Genomic DNA, 25360 nt, shown 5'->3' with positions numbered 1-25360 from the left:
TTCTAGTATAGTATCAAATTGGTAAGGTCATTATGCACGTCAAACAGACTAGAACAAACAAACATTAAACCACATCAGGTTAATTCCATTCTAAATTCCAGGGGCATTTCTAATTTCTTTTTTTAAACGACATGTTGACAGTTTTCAGATGTGAAGAGTAACACTGTTGGATTCAATAAATAAAACCATTATAACTCATGCTTTATTCTGAACAGCTCAAAAACATATCTACCCCTTGCACACTCTTCTATCCAATGTCAAATAACAAAGCAAGGTCACGCAGATTACCTGTTGAAATTAGTCTTTCCTACAAGGGCAGAACCTAAAGTATATTCTTGGAATGGTACTCAAGCCTGAAGGACCCTATGACTATAAACATTCAAAAACTCATCTTTTAAAAAGGATGTGAAGATGCAAAGAGGCCATAAACCCCAGTGTCAGGTTTTTTTTTTTATCCAGCTGATGCCAGGAGCAGGTTTACTGCTGCTTCCACAGGAAAACAGAAACCACTGGAATGGAAACACAGATGTTCTGTATCGGTATGCTCTTATGTTCAGACACCCTTGTTGAGAAGAGTTCAAACAATTAAAGCCCAAATTGCTTAGCTGTGTGTTCTTACCTCGGACTGCAGGTGCTGGATCACAACTGTTAACGCTTCAAACTTCTGATTGCTGCTTGTCAGGAATCTTTTCAGCTGCAGGATGATTCCACTTTGGGTCTCACATTTTGTTTTGTACTGTGTCAGCTCCGCTGCTTTTGTACCAAGCGAATGAGCATCTGAGGACGCTTGAGTTGGTATGCACGAGCTCCTGGGACTCCGCTGCTTGCCCTTGTCAACTGAAAAGTCAACAATAACTACTTAATATGCAACTTATGTTGAATTATCTCACCAACACTTAAAGCACAGATGCAAAAGAAAGTAGTTATAAGTTCTTATATACACAGTTCCTGAAACACCAACTTGGAGAAAGGGTTATTTCAATAGCCCTACAGAGCACATACTGTCATCTGCCAGGTTGATTTCTAGCACCATATAATGTTTTGCAGTTCATTCTCACCTTCATATATACTATGGCTTATTTTTCAGCATGCTCTTCACACTGTGCTCTGAATAAATATTGTCATAAAATGCAAGATCTCCATCATCCTACCTAACCAGTAATTTATTCCTAATGCAAGAGTTGACCAGTTTTGTTTGCAACATGCAGTTATCTCCTGCGCTCTAAAGTACTGGTGAATAAAAACCAAAACAAAACATTTTCCCTACATTTACTTGGCCTTTCACTTGCGTTCAAGATTTTTATTGTAAAGCTCCCCTCTCTGCAGCTCACATTTGAGCTCCATTAACTAGGAGTCTTGCAGCATTTCTGTGTCAGCAACTGCAGTCACAAGGATGAGACTTTTAAGGATGAGACTTTTAAGGATGAGACTTTTAAGGATGAGACTTTTAAGGATGAGACTTTTAAGGATGCTCTAAAATGAATGTATTTCAAGTTTTCACTGCCACTATTCACCAAGAATTACATCGCTGATTTAATATTCCTACTTATGCTGCAACCTCAATACCTTCATAGTACACAATCACCTCATGTCAGACCACATAACATAATCCAGCGCTTGACTTACAAACATCACAGAGGTTACAGGTTTCTCTGCTGCTTTCAGACTGGAAAGCGAGTACAGTATTGCTGTGCAGATAGGGCCAATCTTACCCATTTGATCACACAGGGAACGAGCAAACACTTTTGCAATAAAAGGCTGATGCAATATATAAATATCCCTTGGCAATTTAATGAAAACACCTAAGCAGATTACTTTGTACAGTTTCAGCTTAACAAGATTTCTTCCAGATAAAGTGAAAAAACCTGAGAGGTGAGATTTAGAGAAAAGAACTGTAGGAATATGTGGAAAAGAAGGGGGACAAACTAACCAAATGAACCCTTTCTGAAGCCCAAGCACTTGAAGGTTGTCAAGTGACTCTGGAATAGTCCAAGCAGTTTAAGGTTCAATCACACAACTGGAGACAGTATTAATAACAAAAGCTTTGCTTCTTAGTCTCACTGACACATCAACCATTGTATTACTACATAGGTCTTGCACAGCCTTCACTTGTTTTCAAAGCACTTGAAAACAAGTTTCGTGTTCAAAATACTGATGTTCTCTGTGCCTCTCTTACTGAACCGGGTATGAAGTGCCTCTTAAGCCCATTAATTTTCCAAACACATCCTCTCTATGCAAGATTTTCCATCATTCCTCATAGTTAGGGAATTGTCCACACATTGCTTTATCATGTTCAGATGCTCTTGTGTTCTTGGAGATTTCACTACACTTCTGCTCATGAGATGCTGACTGCTAAAGGGTATACTGTAAGTTAGAAAAATACCATCTTGCAGTTTCATAGTAGAGCTGTTAAAAGACGTAACAACATAATAACCCAAATCAAAATGCACATCTGGGGGGGGGGTGGGTGGAAAGAATCGAGGTTGCCTGACCATTCTGGTTATTTTTACCACCATTTTAACTAATGTGACCACTTCTTTTCTCACAGTGCAGACATAACAACCTTTGAGTAGACCTCTTTAAATGAATGACAGTTCACACTTGAGAGCAATCATGTCAGATTTCCAGCAACCCTGTGGAGAATACTGTGTTTAGGAAAATACTGGTTACCTTCTGAAGCTCCTTCAAAAATCACAAGAGACAATCAAGGAGAGAGGGGGAAAAGAGCAGAGAATAAACATGTACAGTCAGTCCTTCCCTGCCCTCCTGGGTCACATACTCCTACTCTCTCATATATTCCATCTCCCTTCCTGAATGCTCCACTTAAAGTAAGCAGAAAACTAGAGCATTCTTCTTGATTTAAGGGTACTGGGTAAACCCACTGATACAGATGCTAATGTCATCATTTAATTAACTGTATGAAATGCCTTTTACATCCATTTGTAGGACTCTTGACAGAGCTGTGTTAAACCTGAACAAACGTTTGCAGACAACTTCTATTCTGGAAAAATATTACATCATACCTATCACACCTAATAAAGTTATTTAAGTACAGTGATAAAGCAGCTGCCTACAAATGACACAGGACTCCAGATACCCACTGTTTCCAGTGTTCAGTCAGCCTTTATCAGTTTGCCAGTTTCATGGCACTGCTTTTATCAAGGTGCCCAGACTACTCAATCCTTTCCTAGAAGCTCATTCAAACATCCAACCAAGCCAGCCCTGGACACTATACTAAAAAAAGCTGAACAAAAACCAGGCACTAGAGAAATTCAGTGACATTCCTGTTGGCAATTTATCATAAACATGTGCTACACACAGCCACTTCAAATGTTGAAACGTGCTCCTCTGCTAGCATGAACGTTCTGTAGCATGAACTGCCACTACAGATTAACACCAGTGACACTCCGATGCTTATTTATGTCCTACATACCTCTGGGCAATGACAGAGTGTTTCCAGATTTGTACAGAAAGCATGCTGTGATGCCAAAACAAAAACCATGCTTTCATTAAAACAAAAGCATCATGAGCCTAATTACTGATACAACACATCAGTGATAAACTCTAAATTAAAGACAGTACTGGTTACCAGCCTAAGTCCTCCTTATGCTGGCCTTTTTACTTGCCACCTTTATATAGTCAGGCTTGTAAAGCAGAACAACTTCCACCCTTAAGTTGGACTCCTCTCCAGGCTTGAAAACCCTGTACTGAATCTAGTTGAAATGCTCAGTTTCTGAAGACTGAAATCAGATTCGCAAGTACCACACACAGCACAGTAACTGGGAAGAACCAGCAAAACAAAAATCAGCAGGGATTTTGCAAAGCCTTCTGATCACTGAATCATTCACAGAAGATTCGACACCTAGCTGGCAAAAATAACCCCTGACCTTGGAAAAGGTCCAAAAACCCTCCCACCCCCTCTACAGTCACTATGGAGATGGCAGCAGCCAACTCCAGTTCCTTAGGGAGAACATTAGACCCATCCCAAGCTTTTCAATGAAGAAAAGCATTTCCCATAAATAGCTTCTCTAGTTAACAGGCATTCAGAAGCAAGAAATACACAACTGTCTGTACATTAGGGTGTGTTTCATTAAAGTTACATTTAAGTGCCGGGATATTGCCTCAGTACTTGACATTGTACTTTACTATCTCAGAGCTTGCCTGGTACCACTGGGTTTCTTGTGTACTCTTCCTGGATTACTAGACGAACCATCTATCGACCACTTTTTGGTTTGCAGAGCCAAATTGAAGCCTTCCTTTGTTCCCATGTACTAGGAAAGTGTGCAGTAACGTCTACACCAGCTACAATCAGGGTTTTTTAAGCAAGAGATTAAATTTCTAAAAAACTACATTTCTTAGAAGCATTTTCAATAGCCTGAACAAACTACCTGACAAGCACAAGTAGGAACAACCTCATTTCTCTCCCCACACTTCTGCAATCACTATTGTCTTACCCCTAAGCACCTTCTTCTCATATTCCTCATCCAAACTGTTAGCTTCCACAGGTTTTTCAAAACCCACGTGTGAGTTGCATAAGCAATTTTCAAAGAAAAATCCTTCCTCAACATTTTCTCTTGTAGGAAGATGCAGGCTGGTAAAAACCTTCTGCCTCTCCTCCATTTTCTGGAAAGCCTTGTCTACACATGTTAAATTGGTGCTCACTTCTTTGATCAGTAAGACCAGATCAGCCTGAGTATTTAATCGAGCTTCCATTTCTTCTCTTACTCGCTGGATTTCCTCAAGCACAGTTCTTATATCCAAGTGACTGGCCTTCACCTCTGCTCGGAGATCTTCTTTCACCTGTTGCTGGCTCCTCTGCAGTGCTAACACTGTTCTGATTTCCTTCTGGGATGTTTCCATGTCATGCTTTAGCTCCTTCTGCCCAGCCTGCATCGCCTCCTGGCTAGCTTTCAGCTCTGCCAGCAGAGCCGCGAGGCACTCCATCTTAATCCCACAGCAGTCACAGGTCTTCTTCCAGCGTCACAGCTTCCAAGTGGTCAGGGACATTGGTGAGCTGGTAGCAGCTTTCCCAGACAGCAAGAGAGCTAGCACGTAGCCCTCGCTATGGTATTCTACCACAGCATGCTGCAGTGAACTAGGTAAAAGTCTAGTGCAAGGCAAGACAAAGGCAGTAAGTAAGAGTTCAACAAGCAGGGCTGTGAAGCCGAGCTGCTTCTCAGGCCTCAGCAGAGCACTAATCAGTTTATTTGGCAGATTATGCCACACCTGAATTTTTTAAAATCTTTTGCTGACATCACTGTACGTGGAACGTCACCCAAAAGCCACTCCCAACAGTCACTTGATCTGTGCATCAATCAAAGTATGCCTGGGCATCAGCAACCAGGTTTGTTGCAACACAGGCAAACAATCTGCAAGAACAAGGCAGCCTTTCCTTTCCAACACAAAGGCTCAAGAGGAGCCTGAACTGCCTGCAGGAGCTGAAAGACAAACAGTTCAACAGGGCTTAGTTATTTCAATTGTATATTCATCAAGGTGATTGTGCACCTGTCCTTCTGCTAATGTTTGCAGTGAGAGTTCAGGAGCACCTCTGTGAGCATGATGGATATTGCCTCACTCCCACTGAGTGCCCTTCTCATTCCCTCAGCTAGCAATGCTCTTTCAGCAGCCTTTGGAAGAACCTAGATCCTGAGGAAGCCCTCTAGTGCACAAACAATAAACAGTTACCAGAGCAATATGGGAAAACTGACTAATGAAGTGGTTTTGGCAGGCTAAGGAGGATAAGCCTTTTAGCTACCAGGGCTGAGTGTTAACTTTTACAGAGAAAAGCTAAGGCTTCTTACTTTTAAGCACAGAACTCATAAAAGGTGTAGGCTTCACGTAAAACCAGGTAGGTTAATGACACCAGGCTGTTAGCTGTTTTGTTACACAGCAATTTAATTACCCAGTCATTGGATTCAGTTGGAAAAAAATGACCAACACAATGTAGATTTTGGTCTACAGAAGGCGTCACTCTCTGCCTTCAAAGAGCTGAGCTGGTACTCAGCACAACACCAGCAGAGCAAGACCTGGAGCAGCACCCAGGTTTGAGCTCAGAAAAGCTTTTACACCACACCTTTGGCACTGTCATGACTCCAGGATGCTTTCGGAAGCAGTGATGATCCCACAAACACCCCAGAACAGACAACCTATCCATCTAAAACCACAATAATCCCCATCAGCACTCATTTGGGATGGGAAGCATCACTGAGAATGGCAACAGTTCGTGAATGCACAGATGCAGGATTTCCAGCTCGGCACAGTGCCTCTGGTCAACAAGCCAAACTGTGGAGTCCCACTTGCAGTCAGTTCGCCTCCTACAGTAGTCCAGGCATACTCATAGAATCAAGAAAGTATGAGAGGTGCATCCATCACACAGAGCACCTCACAGCCTGCAGGTATCCCCTGACTGTCCTGCCATTGCGGAGGTTGTAACAGCCCCTGGTGGGCACAATGCTGATGGTGGTGCTTTTTTCCAAGTCTCTATTACCTGCCAGAAGGCCAAACATGAGCTTTCTGATGGGATTTCCCCAGCACAGCTATTAGCCACAGGTGTGATTCCTCCTCCCCTCACCCCCATGCCCCATTTCTACCTGGATAGCTATCCCAAGAACTCCGAAGTGTTATTATTCACATATAGTCACCACTGAAGACCAGTACACAAAACAGACTGCAGAAGCATAATCTGAAGTTTGAAGGTAACATCTGTGACAAAAGATTTAGGTAGGTGAAGAGAGCTAGGTATGAGCACTAGCAGTACTTCTGCATCCCTAGACCAACACCTGCAGTAACTTAACTCAGCAGTTGAGCTCTTCATTCCAACCTTCACCATACCTTAGCAGTTACTAAAAAGTTTAGAAACAGAGATGAAGCACTTGCAAAGACCTTGTCAGACACTTCCTGGCAGCAAATGAGTTGTGGTCAATGGCTCAATGTCCAGCTGGAAACAAATGGAAAACTCATTACTAGAAAAGAGTATCGAGTTGTGTCCCTCAGGGATCGGTGCTGGGACCAGTCTCGTTCAGCTTCTTTGTTGCTGACATGGACAGTGGGATTGAGTGGGCCCTCAGCAAGTCTGACAATGATACCAAGCTGTGTGGTTCGGCTGATATGCTGGAGGAAAGGAATGCCATCCAGAGACAAGTATCATGCACAGTTCTGAAGTCAGCACAGAAACTCACTAAACCATAGCAACAGTTTTGTTTTACAGTGTTAAGTAATACAGCACATTTGAAATATAAACCGAAAGAATTTACACATAGCTTACAGTGAATCATACAGAAAAAGTCCATTACTTTGACTTTCAGGGTGGTTTCATGTTCTATGAGGTTGACCAGTTCATACAACTAGGACTGGGGTCAGACTTAAAACAGCAACCAGATATTTTCACTTCCCAAACATGAAAGAGGAAGCCACAAGTTGCATCTGTATACTAACTTCTCTCTTTTTCAAAAGGTTTGTGACACCTAATTATAATTGGTATCTGAACACACTTCCCCAGTTAAAAAAAAAAACAGACCAACGAACTATAAACACCACCCCACAACCACCCCCGAACTTCCTGGCATTAGGCTTGCAAAGAGTTTGAGAGCTAAGGAGAAAGACTAAACTAAAAATGAAAACAAGAGTAAAAACTAGAGAGGGCTACAGAACAGAGTACTTGCTAAAAGGAGAGAACACTCAGATAAGAATATATCCTTGCAAACTAGATACATACTTGTATTTAAGAAATCAGCCAAGTTACAACTAAAATACTGAACTAAAGGAAATGCTGCCAACACATCCCACAACACACACTGAACCAAGTTATAGCAAGCCTTATGAAACACATATCCTCTACAGTATTAGCAGTCATGAAACACTTATAGTTAAATGTGTTCAGTGAAGTTTTGAGTTTGATCAAAATTTCCTCAAATATACCGATAAATACTGAAGTAAACTTGAAGGCCCACATGTTTTTATTAGAGCCTGAAGAACAGACCTACACTGCTGACCTCTACTCTAGCTGAATTTATCTTTTCCTCTCCTAAGCAAGCTTGTCCCTTTGATGCAGTACTGTGCGACCCATGAGTCTGATTCTGAGTTTTTTTTCCTTCAGGAGTTATCAAATCTCACTTTCACATCTGACCCAGCCCCTAAGCAAGTACATAACTTTGCCTTGTATGTTAATCTTTAAACAGCTAATTCTGGAGCCTCAACAGGGCTCTACAATTCTCCTGCCTTCCCCCCTGCCACTATGCACACAAGCTATTCAAGCAATGCAGCAGAAAGACTGATCAACAGTTTAATCTCATGGCTTTGATTTTAAAGTTGGCCTCATGATAAGGTAGAGCACTTCAGAGAGGGAGACTTAAGAACATCCATACAAATAAGGAAGCTGTTAGGTTTTGTCTGAAGCACTGTCTTTGAGAGGACCTGGAAATTTGGCTAGCTGTAAATTACCACCTTAAATTCTTTCAAAACTCCTGCTCTGGGCTATAAATGCAGGAAGCAGTTTCACACAAATATACAGGGAAAGCAGTCACAAAACTAGATTAACGGTGTCTGACAGGCTAGACTTGGATGGAAGCGTTCCAGCCTCCCCAGCCACTCCACAGCTTGGGCAGCTGTAATTTTTGTCTATATCATCCAGTTTGGTAGGTGGCAAACACACACCTTCCTGCTGCGCCTCTCCGAGCCCAGGCTGGTGACTACACAAACACAGACTCTTGAAGGAGTGATGTTTTGATTCTAAGCTGTGCCTCAGGCCTGTCTGTATAAGCTGGTGCATACAGCCCCAACTTGCTCTGTTCACACCTCAAGCACATCAGTCACGAGCCAGTTCTAATCCTCAACAGAGCGACTTCATTTTTCAGAGTTCTGCCTGAAATAATTGCCCAACTGAAATGCTTAAGAAAATGCTGCATCTCAGGCACTTTTCTAGCTACTTGCTTAGCTGGCCTTGTATCACAGCAGCTGGGGGAAGATTAACAGCACTTCGCAGCTTCCATCTCTCTCTGCACCAATATGGTCTGAAGCCCAAGACAAGTAGATGCTTCCTAAACCAGCATGGCAGCTCTTCCTCTCCTTTACTCTTACTGTAACCTTTGAGTCTCCCTTCTTTAAGGTCAGGCACTAGTCCCTGCCCAGAACATCCAGTTATTTTAGCTGTCATCAAATCCTCCTCAAGTTGTTCTGAACAAAAATCACAGAATACGTGGTTGGAAGGCACCTCAAAAATAACTGGTCCAACCTTTCTTGGCAAAAACATGGCCTAGACAACATGTCCCACCACCCTGTCCAGCTGAATCTCAAAAGGGTCCAACACTGGGGAGTCCACCACTTCCCTGAGATTATTCTAATGGCTCATTGTGAAAACTGTGAAACATTTTCCTCTTGTGTCTTATCGGAATGTCCCCAGGACTAACTTGTATCTGATACACCTCATCTTTTCAATATAACTCCTTATAAAACACAAGTCTTCTTACAATCTTCTTCAAAGGTTGGCTACAAATACTGGAATGTGGTCATAAGGTCTCCCCTAAGCCTTTTTTTCTCCAGGCTGAACAAACCCAGTTCTCCCAACCTTTCCTCAGATGGCAGGCTTCCCAGTCCTTTGATCATCTTTGTGGCCCTTCTCTGGACCACAAAGTGGTTTTGCACTATCTCCACAAAAGGCTCAGCAAGTCCAAGCATTCCTTCAGAAGAACCCTTTACAAGGGCTCCTCTGAAGACAGATGCCAGCCTACTCCTGGCCAGTCAATCTGACACATACTTCATACTCTTTCAGGCTCTGAAGTGATAACCCACATGGTGTAGCAAGCCCTCTGCCCTACAGTGTGAGGGTCTGGACTCTCTGTTGGGTTACAAGCATGCCCCTGCCGTCTTTCCATGAGGGAAGGAGTGCCTTCCCTGCATGAGGAGACACTGAGGGCAGCCATAAAACCGAAGGCAAGCAAAATACCAACAATCCAAATGTGACATTGCACTGAGGCTCCTAAATAAGCCACAGTACATTATCCTTCCAGTTCCTACCCAACAGACTCTTACCCACACAACAGCCTTTGAAGTGGGCTCCCTGAGGATACATGCCCATTAAAACAAACTATCCATTAAAACATCAGTATTTCTCAACCAAAAGCATGCCTTCTGTTTAAACACTGACATGTCTTTGTTTCTGTAAGATGTCACCTGTCCTATGGTATACAGCTCTTGAGCCTGTACAACTCTTTTAGTACATTGTCAAACCGACTGCCCAGAACACAGTGCTTTCCCCTCCTAGAGGAAGCATGTTAACATTTTCATTTGCCATTACTTTGGTATGTTCTGCTCATATACTGATTAAGCATACACAATCTCCACATTTTATTAGCCTTACTAACATATCTGAAGATTATAATTTCTGTTTTAAAACCTACATTAACCTTACACCGAAGCTGTGAAAGGAGTTAAGACTATAATGTTTCTAAAGATACCTAAACCACATCTGAGGAAATGCATTACCCTCCAAAGTGCTGATGACTTCCCAAATAAAAGCACAAAGACAAGCGTTAACCCAACTTGTGTCATCAGTGCGACTGGCTGATCAACCAGCCTGTGCATTTTTTAAAGAGCAAGTTTTGAAGGGAAGCCTGGGGATCAAGACTCTCTTGAACTGGGCCCTACGCTGCCTTAGTGTTATGTATTTCTTCGTCATTTCACCAGTAGCTGTTTCTTTTCCAGTCTTAATGATGACAAAGTGAGCATCAGGTGAGATGATAACAAGTGGCCATGCATTTTGCCAACCTGAGTAGTGGTGCACTGGCAAAGGCCATGATGATGGCAGGAAAGAATTAAAAAAACAAAACAAAACAACAAACAACAACCCAACCAAACCACAACAAAACCCCCAAAATTTCAAAATACAATGTCCAAGATTTCAAGCAGTTCAGAAGATTGGAAGGGATAATCTTTACAAGTCATGTTTTACAAAGGACTTAAAGGAGTCTCAGACTTGAACATTAAGTGTGTAATACACTTACCAGATAGATGTCTGCCTGTTAAATGCATCTGACTAATGCTGAAATTTCAGCATTGTGCCCATAACACTTCTTACCTTATATGCCACAGGACTCCTTTACAGAAGCACTGTCTGAGTTTTGAACACTTAACATACAAAGTGATTTTCTTTTAAAACTGCATTCCCAATATATTAGTCAAGTTTACTGGAACTGTAACACTTAGAATTGAATTGGGTTTTCAGCTAGCTAGTACATATTAAGCATGAATGAGCCACATATCAACTACAAATATGTAAAACAAATTAATAAGTCCTCTCTATGCTCAAATATGACTGCAAACTAAATAACCAAATTTGAAATACCATGTAATTTACAGAAGACAAGTCTAACAAACACCAGCTAGACTGCCAGTGGATCAGGGTTGTTCTAGTTATTTTCTCAGTAACCAAGAACAATACTGATGCTTGATTTCTTAGCTCATTCTGAAATAGGACAAAGCCTGACACATGCCAGTAAACCATACAGTGCTACCTACCTCTGTCCGTGGGAGAAGAAAAGGAAGGAGAAGATAGTAGAACTAGCTTATTGTACTAATAATGCCAAGCCTAGAGCATGGAAGTTTTGATATGAGGAACCTGCTGTATGTACCCTAATGAAACAACTCTACATCCATCTTAAAAAAAAAAAAAGCAAACACTGCTGCAAGTCATCCATTTGTAAGGACACAGATGACAGGATGGAAAATAACTGCATGAGGATGTGTGTTGATGACTTGGCCAGTAAGGACCAAGTTAAAGTTTGACCTGTATCTCAATCTATTATCTTTGGTTTAGGCACTTGAATTTTGCTACGTCAGTTTAGCATATATGCCACAGGCAACTTTAAATCTTTGAATTCCCTAGATTTTCAATGAAAAATAATAGCTAGCAATTCTGTTTACCTAAGGGGTTTACATTGAAGCTTCCAGTTCAGGTATTGCTCTGAGTAAGCAAACAGACATCTGAAGCACTCCTGTTTTTTTTCTGCATACCTTCTTACAGCTGCAGCAATGCCTTCTCATCCGCAAAACACACACTTGCCCAAAGAACCGAGCACAGAGTGATGTTGAAGACTGATGTTTGTTACTCCTCTCTGCTCTTATTTCCTCTCCTTTTTCTTTTCTCTCCATTTCCACCTTCTATACAAGAAGTTGCTCCTTGTTGCCTGGTGCCCTCTACTGCTTCATCACCAATACAGGACATCACATATTTTTTCCGTTTGCAGCCTGTGTCTACAAAGTCAGGACTCCGAGTCGAGTTGAACAGGGAATCCCATCATGGTTAGTTCATAATATCCACAAGCCCTTTCCAGCTCCTATTAACTGCCTCCACAGTGCAAATCCTGATCCCTCCTCCTCACCTCTACATCCTTCTTGAATACACTTAGGGACACCCATTTCCCTGTTTGCAGATACTTAAACACAGGGTATCATCACACCCAGGAAAAGACTTTTAGGGGGGACAGCGTCTGTGTTTGTGTGTGGTGTTACAGAAAAAACCTCACTGTATTATCAACGTGCGTGGAAAACCCTCACACAACACCAGCGAGCAGAATGATGTCAAGAGAACCTTTCTCCTTTCCCAGCCTTTCTGAAGATCCCAGCTCTTGCATGCAATCAGGGCTGAAACACAGTCAGAAAGGAAGAAGCTGTCCAAGTTGCAATGCTTGAACTCATTCTTTCCCGAATACTGTAGTCTACCCTACCCTGCTCATCATCAGGAACACAGGGCTGAAAGAAGCCTCCAGAAACCACTTACATTAATCCTTCTTGAGGCAAGGTAAGCACTACCTAGACATAAAAGACATTTCACCAGACTGCTCAACTGTTTCAAGTATTACCACAATACACCCCCCTGCATTTTTTATGATACCTTTTCTTCCAGCTCAAGCCTGATCTGAATTCATGTAGATTACATCACTGACTATAATCTCTCTACATGCCACATATTTCATCCAGATATTAACAGGCTAGCTGAGAAGCTGCTCTCACACATGCACTGCAGTCTCCTACATTCTGGGAAGTCAGATATGTAGACAGTCTTAACTATTTTTCAACTATTTTTTAACATGCTTCCTTCCAAATGGGCTAGTAAGCATTATAAATATGCTAGGGATAAACATCAAGGAACTGGGAGAAACACTGTTGCTCACAAATCCCAGTAAAAGAAAGTTAACAGCTTATTTATTTCCATGATAAATTTATTCTAGATCTACGTATCAAACTTGGCTCCAACAACCCTAGGTTTTAACAGGCAGGAATAGAAAGAACTCCAAACAAATCCAAACAGGATTCTTGTAGCATATAGAATTAAGCTTTTATGTTTGAAAGTCACCTTCTGCTTATGCACTGTGGAGGTCCACTGTGTTGCAATAAAGGCAAAGAAAATCCTAACACCAAACGACCCAGAACTTACTTGGAACTTTAACTGAATCACTGAACTTCATCAGTTATGCCTGCCTCTAAATCAATGAAGCAATTCTTCCTGCACAACCCACACATGATTAGTTAACTGCCAGAACACTTATTAGCCCAGCTTAATATTAGATTCAAGAATTTGGTATTTTTCTCTTTTTTCCTGAACTACTCAAAGTCTTTCAGAGTCAGAGTCTATGCAAAGCTCAGTAATTTGCAAGGAAGCATAATCTTTCTTGAAAACAACTGCGCAAAAGAAACCTGTAAACCACATTTTTGACCACAAGACCAGAACATCAATATGCACCATTTATTCTACAGTATCTGCAGCTATCTTGGACAGAGAGGACAGAGTGGCTTTTAGTTTGAACTCAGAAGCTATTTATTCAATCACACTAGTATGAGCTGATCTTATATGACTGTAACAAATGTCACTGACTTCAGCGTGGCACTGAAATACTGCCTAAAGGATATTATGGAAGAAAAAGTAGGGCAAGCATTAGAATTTAAAGAGCTTCAGTTATATTTTGTATTAATGCGCTTGTGCCAAAACTGTTTCTAAACGCATCCAACAACAGCTTCCTGTGTTTAGGAAAACTCTACATCCATTTAAAGACAAATAAATCAGATTAGACCCAAATTCACTCAGGTTGTTCTTTAAAATGTGAGGTGATAGCACTTCTAAGCACGCAGGAAGTACTATAATCACTGCTAAGTTATCCATAATAGTAATACTTTATCTAACAAAACAAACAAACAAAAAAAAAAATCGCTAAAAAGTTCAATTCCAACATTTTCCTCAGAAAACAACACAGCTGCAGTTTGCAGTTTCAAGTTAGGAAATAAATAGCCAACATCCAAATTTTCTTTTTGGTATATACAGTCACTTTTTAGAGAAGTCACAAATTTCTGATTATGAAATGAAGTATAAAGCAATTCAGAGACAAAGCTAGTACATGAACTTTGCCCATGGATTAAAACCCCCCTGACCTTCAAGGATGATGTAGGCATGATTAAGCTTACAGGTTGGAAATAAAACTGAGAAAAGTTTAAACTGCTCAACTGCCCAACTCCCTTCAAGAATCAGTCCTAGAGCTCTTAGGAGCTATACAGAAAATGCTAATGGAGCATTTTCTACACTGTTCACTATGGGATAATGCACCTGTGCTATTCATCCTTTTGATTACACATATCACTACAGTTAACATGAAGTGAAGTCTCTGCAGAACGAAGGAAAATTTAAGCAGCCACCAAAATCAGAGGTAAGATCACAACCTCGGGAAAATGCACTTTAGGAGGCAGCTGCATAGCATGTTTTATTAAAATTAACCTTGAAATGGTACTTTAAAGCTACCCTAGCTGTGAAGCACAATTTGCTGGTCAACAGAATAAAATACCATCTTAATGGAACCACTTCAGTTGCTACCAGTTAAAATTGTCCACATGAATTCAATCTTCCATGCTTCAGTGAAACTGCAAGACAGAAAACGTGGCATCTCAAGCACCCCATACCAGTTCTAAGTGCTGCTGAAATATCCCCTTTTAAAGAGACACACAAAATGCACTTAGACAATTCCTGGCAGTCACAACACCATAGTCAAGTACTTCTTTGTGTATTTCCTGTTATGTTAAAGAGCTTTCCTGTTATTAAGCAGCAAGGATGTCTCCCCAGGGACATGCCTAGAACATTGCACACCATTGTTTCAGGAACAACCTCAGTACAACCTCATGGAGCCCACATGCCAAGCTGAAAACAAAACAGAACAGGGCAGCACCCAGTGCTTTTATTAGCCATAAGATGTAATATGCCTCCACCCTTGGAGAGGCACATAATCCTTCTGCTGCCTGCTGACTGCACCTGGAAGTTAAGGGACTTCTTTTCCCAATGACTCCTACCCAAACTGTGCAACTAAAGATCTCTCTGGAAAAGGCTTCCCAACAGGGACCAGTGCTCCCCTCAAGGAGCAATTGCTTGCCATGCCTGTTGTGGAGACCAGGCAGTTCCTGTGGAGGATATTTAAAACATTAATCACATCATTCTTTGCATTCAATGTTCCCCAGAGTCTCTTCTATTTAAGCTAACAAAGAACCACAAGGATGGCAGAGCTACATTTTTGCATAATTGGGTGGTGGGCAGGGAGAGAAGCAAAGATGACTACAGAAATATTCTTGAGGAGCAAATTCCTCAGGTAAACTGGGGTATGCCCATAACTTACCACAAAGACCAGAACCCACATGCAAGGTTAATCCCCATGAAAGATCTCTAACTACAAACACCTCTACCTGTGTCATTAATAAGTGCAGCAAGAAAAATAGCTACTGCACATTATATATGCATCTTGTCTTCCCTGACCCTAAGTCCTACTTGAGAGGTCCCTCCAAGACACAGAAATGTACGTTTAACAGGGTTTGCTATTCATTTCATATTAGATCACCTTTTTTTTTTTTTAGGTGGCAAAACTTCTTGATTTGGTGAGTTAAGAAAGTGACAGACTGTACAGTAATATTTGTGGAAATAAGTGAACCTTGATTTTATACTGATTATACAACAAGTGGCCCATGCTTACAGCTAAGAAAAGCAATGTTTTCTAGCCTTCTGTTTTATTAGGTGTAATTTGCAATTAGGTTAATAGGTAAATTCACACATTCTTCTGCTAGAAGCATTTCCAATACTCCTGGTTTACCATCTCAAATATTTGAAAAGGCTTAGCACAAAGTCTATTCTTGCAATAAATACAAACATAACATTTTTAATAATTTAAAGTGCTTGATATTAGCAATATCAAACATAGAAAAAAACCAAAGGCATGAAGTGAATTCATTAACAAGTAGTATTTATAACACTTTCCCAAATTTTCTACTGAAGGACTGCTAGTTCTCTTTAAGAAAAGGATGAGGTTTCATTAGAAGAATTTCACCACAGATGTTCCCTGCTGTCTTATTTCCTGCCTAACCAGAAGTTTTTCCACAACATCACAAACTGTTTACACAAGCATCTTGAGGAGGAACCTTTAGTTGCCATAAATGCACAAGCAGCATACTACCATGACAAGAAGTAGCAAAAATAAATTTAACCAGGAGTTTAACACAGGACACAGGGTTATTAATGTCCTTGCTACAACCACCAGACATCAGTAAAGATGATGCTGAAGGAGGGTTCATAAATAGCAACTGCAAAGAAAAACATCTCAGTCAGATACAAGCCAGGTTATCTGAAGTGGGTTATTTCTACATGTGAGTATATGGACAGCTAAACTGAATAGGAACATTTTTTTATTGAAGAAGTTCTAAGTATGTAAATTATCCTGCTGATACATTCATTTCTCAGAAGATCAAATGCTATTTTACATTCATTTCTCAGAAGATCAAATGCTATTTTCTTCTCCCTGTAGAATGGAGAACAGAAAAATTACTCCATGACCAGGAAAAGGTAATGGAATGGGGGAGAGTGCTGTTGGTAGACATTGTTAGAAAGGTGCTAGTGATACCATTAACTGTAATCTAAATCATTAATAATTCTGCAGCACTAGTTTATCACATTATCATGGTAAAAGTAATAGCTTTGCCTCCTCTTAAAAATGAGATTTAATTTAATCAAATCTTTCTGACAACAATACTACTCTGTGGGACCACAGATAGCACATATATCTAGAGAAGAATAAACAGACATACAGGTAAACTCGGGAAGCTAGACAGCTTGACCAATGCAGCCTTCACTGAGTTTTGTTCTGCAGGAAGATAAGCCAAGAGAGATGGGATCTGCTTGCAGATAATTTTCCAAGCAAGGTAGTTTTTGGTCTGACATTTGGTGAAACAGTCAAGAGCTGTTTGAAACGCCAGGACTTTTCCTACAGGTATCAAATCCATCAGCTCTGGACCCAGGTTCTTTCATTGCATCATGCCACTCAAGGAACAGAACTTCTTAAAATACTACAAACAGCAGAAACACTGCTTCATTACAGGACACTAAATTAACAGCCAATCTATAAATAGAAATTGTTACTGCTTGCCATTGACTGCAATGAGAGCGCTGTCATCCCAATCTACGCAGTACTGCCTCCACAGTAATTAACACACGATTATATTTGATTAATTGAAGATACAGTAAACTCTGCCTTCTACCCCTCACCTACATCAAAGTTTTCTGTGCCAACAAAGAAAGAAGAGTAACACAAAACAGCCAGCCAACTGGCTACAAATACTCAAAGCATTGCATTCTAGCACAGATTTCATGGCATCCTTTTCCTCAAAAAAGCTACTGCTTTATGCCTTAGAAAGTTGAAATTAAAAGGACCGAGTAAGTAGAAATGCTTTATTTGTCTGGATGTTGAAAGCCATTTCTACTATGGTAACAGACTCATTTGCAAAAGTTGCAAAACTTGTAGAGGTAGCTCTGACAAGTTTTAAATCCAGTTTTACCACACTGGAAATCCCCTGAGGTAATTTAGAAGCTATTCAGGTTTTTAATTGTAATTACAGCTGCCTGACACTTTCAAACCCCAATCTACTTCATGGCAATATAGGTTGCAGCCAGACCCTTTTCATCTATTAGGCATATCAAGTGGGAACAAATACACACTTAGAATATGAAATGGTATTAGCAAAGATAATTTGCTAGGTCTTTTATATTTACTTGCCAATTAACTATTCTTCTATGAAGTTGAGTTTGAAGCAGCAATTCTACTTTATTTCACGTTGACAAATACTCAAGGCATCCTTCACATATAATTAATCTCTTTAAGAGAAGGAATAAAAATCCAACATCACTCACTGCAGTGGAACCAGAATGCAAAAGCTGCCATCCATCTGCTTTCACAGACTCCAGCTCTTCTTTCTCTAAAGATTTTTTATGAGCAAAGCCCCTCATTTATTTTCTTGCTTTATTAAATATATGCACAGTTTAAGTGTTAAAATCACAGAGAAGTTATTGGTTTGACTTTGGTGTGGTTTTTGGTGTTTTTGGGGGTTTTACATGGCATATTTGTGGTGGTGTTTTTTTTTCAGCAGCTCATTTCTGCTGTCCAGGAACTACTGTCATCTTCATTTTATACCTATTGTAAGTGCAACAACTGGATAAGACGGTATAGAGTACCAACTATACTTACAAGCTCCGAAACACCTGCCACCTGAAAATAAGGACCTCCATTTAGCTATCACCTACATGCCTACTGAAGCTATGACCTCTTAAGACTGAAATCAAGCACATCAGGCAAGGCATTTAGCACCCAGTCTTGAACAGATTAAGTCAGGAGCAAAGAGCCTCATGGACTTCAACAGAAATGTGATTAAATCCAGAATCTCCCATGACAAATTGTTTCCAGTTATTCAACTACTTCTGCTCAGAACAGACAAGCTGGTTTTACTTCTGAACTGTATTTTTCCTTGGTTAAGTGACACAAATTTTCAAGATGTTTGACCTGTATCAAATCTCTCCAGCAGATTTTTAGATTTAGAATTCTTAGTAGGGTTGACTGTGTTGGGTATGCTTCTACAATGCCATATTCAACTGTGGTGTCAGGTGTTAATGGGCATTTCTGTTATTCTTCTGAGGTGGAGAGGAAAGGCATATGAACAGTTAAGCAACTCATAATACCTGAGGCTTTCAGAATCCTCCTTTAAGAGCACTTCTTTGCAATGCACGAAAGTAATTTCACAGTTCTCAATGTGATCTGAAGCAGGATTTAGGGAAGGAATCATATTGGAAAAGGATGTCATGTGCTTAAATAAACAGGCCTGTAATGTTTGCTCGTTAGTAGCAATACAAAAAGGGAATTTTTTAAATCAGTACTCCTGAAATGACATTGGCTACTGTTTGTCCTGACACACCTCTGACTCCGATGGTAGTAAGAGAGTAACTACGTTTAGTAAGCAATGGAAGTCGCCAGCAAGATAAGAACGCTAAGTACAGTTTGCTTAGGGAAAGTAAAAAAAATTAAGGATGAGCAGCATGAAGGGCTGGATGAAAACAGTTCATCACAAAAGCATCAGTACAGTTCAGTATACAATCCTTGGAAAACTCTGAACAAAAGGTACAAAAGCTTTGACCTCCATTTGCAAAACCAGTTTCTTGTCTAGAATTTTATCTTCATGCAAAAGAACACACTAGTAACTCAAAATGAATGTTTCGAATCATTCATAAAATAATGTCCCTCTCTGGCAGTTTATACAGAGATGATGATTTACTCTGTCACACCACTGATGCATGAAGAGTGTAAGAGCACTTCACCCTTCAGTAAAAATTTGTAATGGTTTGATAAAGGAACCAAATGTTTTATTTCATCACTGAAAGACACTGGTGCATGCTTAACTCACATCTATCATGTTTATGCAGTTCTGAAGCATTGAGATATTAGTTGCAGTTACTTGGTGAAAATAAGTTTTACAAGTCACAGGACAGGCAAATAAAGCATTTCCTGATCTATTTCAGTGTTTCTGGTTTTGCTGAAGAGGCCATGCATTAATACACAACTAATAATGCAGGTGTACTATACTTACAGTAGCAGAAAAAAATGACATTTTGATGTCTGCCTACAGCTGAATGATAAAACAAAAAAAAAACAACCCCCCAAAAATCCACTTTAAATTTTACAGCAAATTTCCTCTGGATTTATTTCATTCGGGGGGGGGGGGGGGGGGCAGTACTTGATTTTCCCTGAACAAGCTGTATGCTAACGCTGCAAGATACTTTAATTACTCCAGTTACTCTGACACCTCCACCTGGACAAGATGTAGGAAGTGCAAACACACTTCAGCTAAAGGATCAATTTAACCATAAATGCAATGACTAATCTAGACAAACTTAACACCAGTGCAAGTAACCGTCCATCAAGCCGTACTACACACTGTGAAGAAACTGCAGCAGGCCGCTGCAAAATACCCTCAAGTCAAAGGGTATTTTGAAACTTGCAAAAGGGGGTATTTTGAACTCACAAGAGCAAGTTCCATCCTCTTCCTCCCAGTAGTGCTTACATCCTAACTTCACCAAGTTACTGCACCTCAAACCATCAGTCAGGACATGGTAACAGAAAAAGCCAACTTGACCTGTACTCTAGACCACTTTAAAACTGTACATTTCAACAACTGCCCTAAGTATCTCAAGGATGCTTTGCAGCCATACAAGGCAGTTGGTCTATGCTGTTATGAAGGCGAGCAATAGATGAAATCCATAATAATGCCTATTAAAGTGCAGTCTACACCAAAACCAGAACTGAATGTTGCTTACATAACACTCACATTCCTAAGTGGACCCCGAAATTCCTGTTTTCAATTACTCTGTCCCTTATTTGTTGACACAGTCCCTAATATATTCTATTTCTCATTGCTTATGTGACCTTGGAAAGAAGCCACATGTCATCATGTCATTTTAATCCAACTAAACCACTACAAGAAAAGATACACTGGTGCTGCAAAACCAAATATGGCTCCTCCCAGCATTTAACAACAACAAAAACAAGAACCTTCTATGCTTATGATATATATTGACATTGCCTGATCGACTGTTGCTGAGCTATGAACCCAAAATAATCACTAACAAGCTTCAATGCATTCCACTGTGTCTAAACCCCCAGTGTATCCTATACATACTTGCACTGTGCACTAGAGTATGACCTGGTTTTCAGATGCCCTACTTGCTTGGCATAGGCAGCTCTAGCTAAACACTGGTCAGCTTTCTGCTAACACACCAACTTCCTATAAGACGCAGGGACAGGAAAGCAGAAGGGGAAGGCAAGGCAAAACCCCCTCTAAGCTTTCAATGATGTACCATTAGCCTGTCATATTGCACACAAACACACAAAAGGTCTATTCAGCATTTCTTATTTAGTGAAGTGCTGCTTAACTAGAACACAGGGCTAGCAATCTATTTTACATGCTGTTATTTAACAGAGGCATCCTGCAGGCAGGTTTTGCTTTCACATCCACTCAAACGAAATAAAACCACAAATGGATTCTTGCAATTGTAAAATTCCCTTGATACATGCACTGATACTTAGTTTTTCAAAATTATACAAATTTAATGTTCATTAACTGCTACTTATCTCCTCCCCTTCTCTTTTAGGCTTTTTGTCCCTGGAATATGTACTATGTGGATATTTCATACTGTTAGCAACATCAAGGATGTGGGTATATGCACAGACTCCCTTATATAAGGACTTCTAGCATCAATGTATTTTAATCCTAGCTTAAAGCCATGTAAGCAAGCTGCAAACAGAAGTCTATATTGTGTTTCACAGTTGGCCTATATTATGTTCATAACTGAATTTATCATCCAAGAGGAACTGGGACACCATATTTACTTTGCCAGGACAGGAAAGCAAGCTGACTGGCAGACCTGAACTCCAAATAAAAGCAAAAAGGGTGTTGTCAGGAGAGAGAGGGAGGACATGCCTGAGAGTAAGAGCTTCTGCAAAACTAGTTTATGTAGCTGCTTGCTCCTCCCTAAGTAAAATGAGAGAAAATTACAAATAGTGCAGTGCAGAAAATGCCTTATGTAATATGCAGGCTGCCACCAGTTTCTTTAGATGTCGTGTATCTCAGCTAAAACAAACTAACAACAAACAACTGCCACCCTCCACCAAAACCATGCACGTCCTGGAATAAAACTCAGCTTCACAGTCTTGTTCCCACTCCAGATACTTGCTTTATTTACTTTACCTGCCACTGAAGATGAAAATCAGGTCAGATGCAGCTAAGAATTTTGTGGCGCCTGTCACTGGATTGGGTTTCTAGGGTTTTGTTGTAGTTGTTTCTGTTGCCTTTTTTTTTCCTGGTGGGTTTTTTGTTGTTTTGTTGTTTTGGTTTGTTTTTTTGGAGGGGGGATGTTTAAGTACACACTTCCTTGAATGTCTCTAACACTCCATAATTTCTAGGTTTGTATCAACACAAGTGAGCATTAAAGCTTGCTTGTCCTACTTGCAAATAAGATATATGTAACATGCCATGTACTGTAACAGATATCTACAAGTATTCAAATATTTCTCACAGACAGAATGCCACATCACGACAGCCCCTGTATCCATTCCACTCCCCCCCCCCTTCTCCCCATCAAGGTATAGAAAAGACAGCATTCCCAGCAGAAAATCATTAAAATGATTAGATAAATATTTAATAGCACAAACTTCCTGATACTATTTTTGGACTTCTGAGAAGAAAGAGCAAATTCCAATTAGCATTTCATAAACAGAATAACCATCTCCCAAATGAGCAGCTCAGTGCTAGTGCACGAACACACAGACTTAGAACATGAAACTACTTTGCTCAAAAGTCAGGCTTCTCTATGAAATTCAAAAACTTTCATGCCCAGTTGCTGCTGCTGAAGTAAACAAGATATTCCCTCAATGCATGCTCTAATCATCATATTAAGAAACCACAAACCTGTATGAAATATAACAGTGCTTTTCCTGTAGCCAGAAGGTAGACGAATGTTTCGGAGCAACCCCTTTGCTGTCAGCCTTACACGCATGTTGGATAAGGAAAATTTCGGGGACCATAACATGTCTTCAGTGCAAGTGGAAGATAGACAAGCAAGAAACAGCATCCATATACTGTCACATAGTATGTTTTTATATCACTATTAGCAGAAGTGAGCAGCTCTTGCTGAAGAAAACAGGCTTGAAGAAGTAGTCAAGTCTCCATTCCTTTGCTCTCTTTCCTTATGCACAGACAAGCAAAAAAATCAGCAGAGGCAGATATTCACAGCATAAATGCTGCTGGCAGCTTCTCCTCACCAGATGTTGTGGAAACAAAGCCTGTCCTCAGAATAAAACCGACTTAGTTATTCGGAAAACCAACTGCCTCTAAATTACATCACCGTGTTGATGCTTAATCTGCTATGGGACTCTGTGGGAGCTAGGAAAGGAGAAAAGGGAGGAGGAGGATGAGGAGGGAGGAGGAGGAAGTGGGTGGTCTCCCCAGCTGAATATATCATCCAGCAATGTCACAGACCATGTAATTGTTCTTTGGAGACATTAAGGAGATTATTTGAATATTCCTGGAGGCATATTTCAGCTCTCTTCTCTAAGAATCCTTTCAGGATGACTTATTTTTCTTTTTTAAACAGTCTCTTTCAATTGACATGAATTTATCAGAAGATTTATCAGCTAACACTTTTTACCAGAGGGGTTCTTTCTTGCATTAAATATTATGTAAACATTTAAAGCCTTCACAAATCTAGAAACACATCTATTCTCTAGAAACAATTCAGTACTTGTCATCTGCTGAAGGGAAATACTATTCAGCTTGGCAGCTCAGCTCTGCAGATACTTCCGTTTATGAGAAGAAGAGCAAGGAATCAGGCATCAATTTCATATTAAAACACATCTCTGCCAGCTGAGTTTTGAAGGCTCCCAAACATTGCAGCAAACAGGCAGTGGTGCAGAAGTTCCTAGATGCTCTCTCCGTATTTAATTAACCCTCTTAAAAATGTTTCTCCTTGCTATTTAATGAGTTCAAAAGTTTTGCACATACCTTGGTCCCTTTCAAATGCCACTAGCAAGAACGAAATGAGGAGGACAGCTAGAAACTAGAAAATAGAGGAATAACTTTTACAGATATTAGAAAAAGTCACATTTTTCACCTAAGACCGTGACTATGAATACACGCACTGTCCGCCTTCCTGTGTAAAAACAAACATTTCACTACTTTGCCTTGCTAGGCAGCCACAGGAGCAAGGGACCCCCACATATCTCACAGCCAATACAGGAGACAAGGCAGTAACAGCTCATTATCTTCCTTCGGATTGCTTGAAGAGCTGCCCTCTAAAGCTATTGTATCTTTTTAGGGACAACAACATTAGGTACTATTCCAGTGATTCTGCACTTCTGCCATTTCACCAAACTCCAGTCAATGCTCTCTAGCACCTATCCCTCTTGACATTTTTTCTAGTTCCAGAAACAATGAGCCCCACTTGCGCTGAAGGAGGCATAACCCAAATCAGAGTTTCATCCCAGAGGTGCCTTACCTGTCCGCTGCTTACCACAAATCTATTATATTTTGATAGCATGTCTTTCTTGCTTAAAATGTGTAACATTTTAAGTTCTCTAGTGCTTATTTACCACATCAGCTAGAATGTCTCTGGGTATCTCTAACATCACACAGGACAGTGACAAAAAAGCAGTTCCTTGTAAGAGCAGCAAAAGAGCTGCAGCCCAGCATCAAGACTATCAGACTTGTTAAACCAATCTCCACAGTGTACTGTGAGAGAATACTGCTGAATGTTTTATGATCATGTACCAAAACATTTCTTTCCCAGCACAGTGATGTACCACCAACTCTTAAGAACCATAACATGTCTTCAGACATGCACAAAGCCATTCAAAGTAAGTACAAAGACAGTAAATTAGCTTTTTTTGTTTGGTTCCCAGGGCAGCCTCTGCACACAGGAGGGCATGCATGTCTTTACTGCTATAAAATCCTATTCCTTCTAGTCTGAAGAGCTGTGGCACTAGCAACGTGTATTCATCTGCATTTGCAGCAGCGTGCAGATCCAGACCCTTTCCCAATCTAACACCAGTATCAAAGACACGCCATCTTTTCTGTGTTACGGGATTATCAGACTTGGAAACCATGCTCAGCAGTAAACAGAAGGCTTGTTACAGCACATTGGAATAGACTTGCATATTCAGCCTAGGTCATTAGCCCATCTCCTCAAAAATCTTAGATCACTGCTGTCAAATGCCTTCTTAATGAAACCATAATGAGATTTTGACTGGGCCTACAGCCAGTCTTCAAACACCATTAATGTCCAGCCCATGCCAGGTTTTACCCTTCTGCCAGGGCACCCACAGGAACTCCCTCTGGTTTTCCTTCTGTCCCTCACAGCTCCCCAAGGGAAGAACTGCTCTATGTAGTAAGTATTCTCTGACCATCCCAATTTGATGCTCTCACAGACAAAAACAGTTCAGTCAGGGTTGGGGGAAAACAAACAAAATCAAAA

General features: G+C 40.5%; 1 protein-coding gene across 5 annotated transcripts in view; it reads right to left on the bottom strand.

Annotated features, from left to right (window-relative positions):
* The window catches only part of MTUS1 (microtubule associated scaffold protein 1), a 117505-nt gene that overhangs the window by 27876 nt on the left and 64269 nt on the right, over nucleotides 1-25360 (bottom strand). For 4 of the 5 annotated variants that reach the window (XR_009968451.1, XR_009968455.1, XR_009968460.1 and 1 more), the window contains one exon: nucleotides 620-837. Coding sequence is in view for 2 of the 5 variants with exons in the window: in XM_062638588.1 (XP_062494572.1) it covers nucleotides 620-837 (218 nt within the window). In the remaining 3 variants the exon portion in view is untranslated. Of the gene's footprint in view, nucleotides 1-619; nucleotides 838-22800; nucleotides 23281-25360 lie in introns of those variants that run through there. The other variant, XM_062638655.1, reaches the window with a different exon arrangement.

The sequence above is a fragment of the Pezoporus occidentalis genome, unplaced genomic scaffold, assembly GCF_034315485.1.
Source record: "Pezoporus occidentalis ecotype Australia unplaced genomic scaffold, CSIRO_AGI_Poc_V1 ctg1, whole genome shotgun sequence".
Lineage (NCBI taxonomy): Eukaryota > Metazoa > Chordata > Aves > Psittaciformes > Psittacidae > Pezoporus > Pezoporus occidentalis.
The sequence above is the reverse complement of the archived record's forward strand: the minus strand, read 5'-3'. Positions and strand labels throughout refer to the sequence as shown.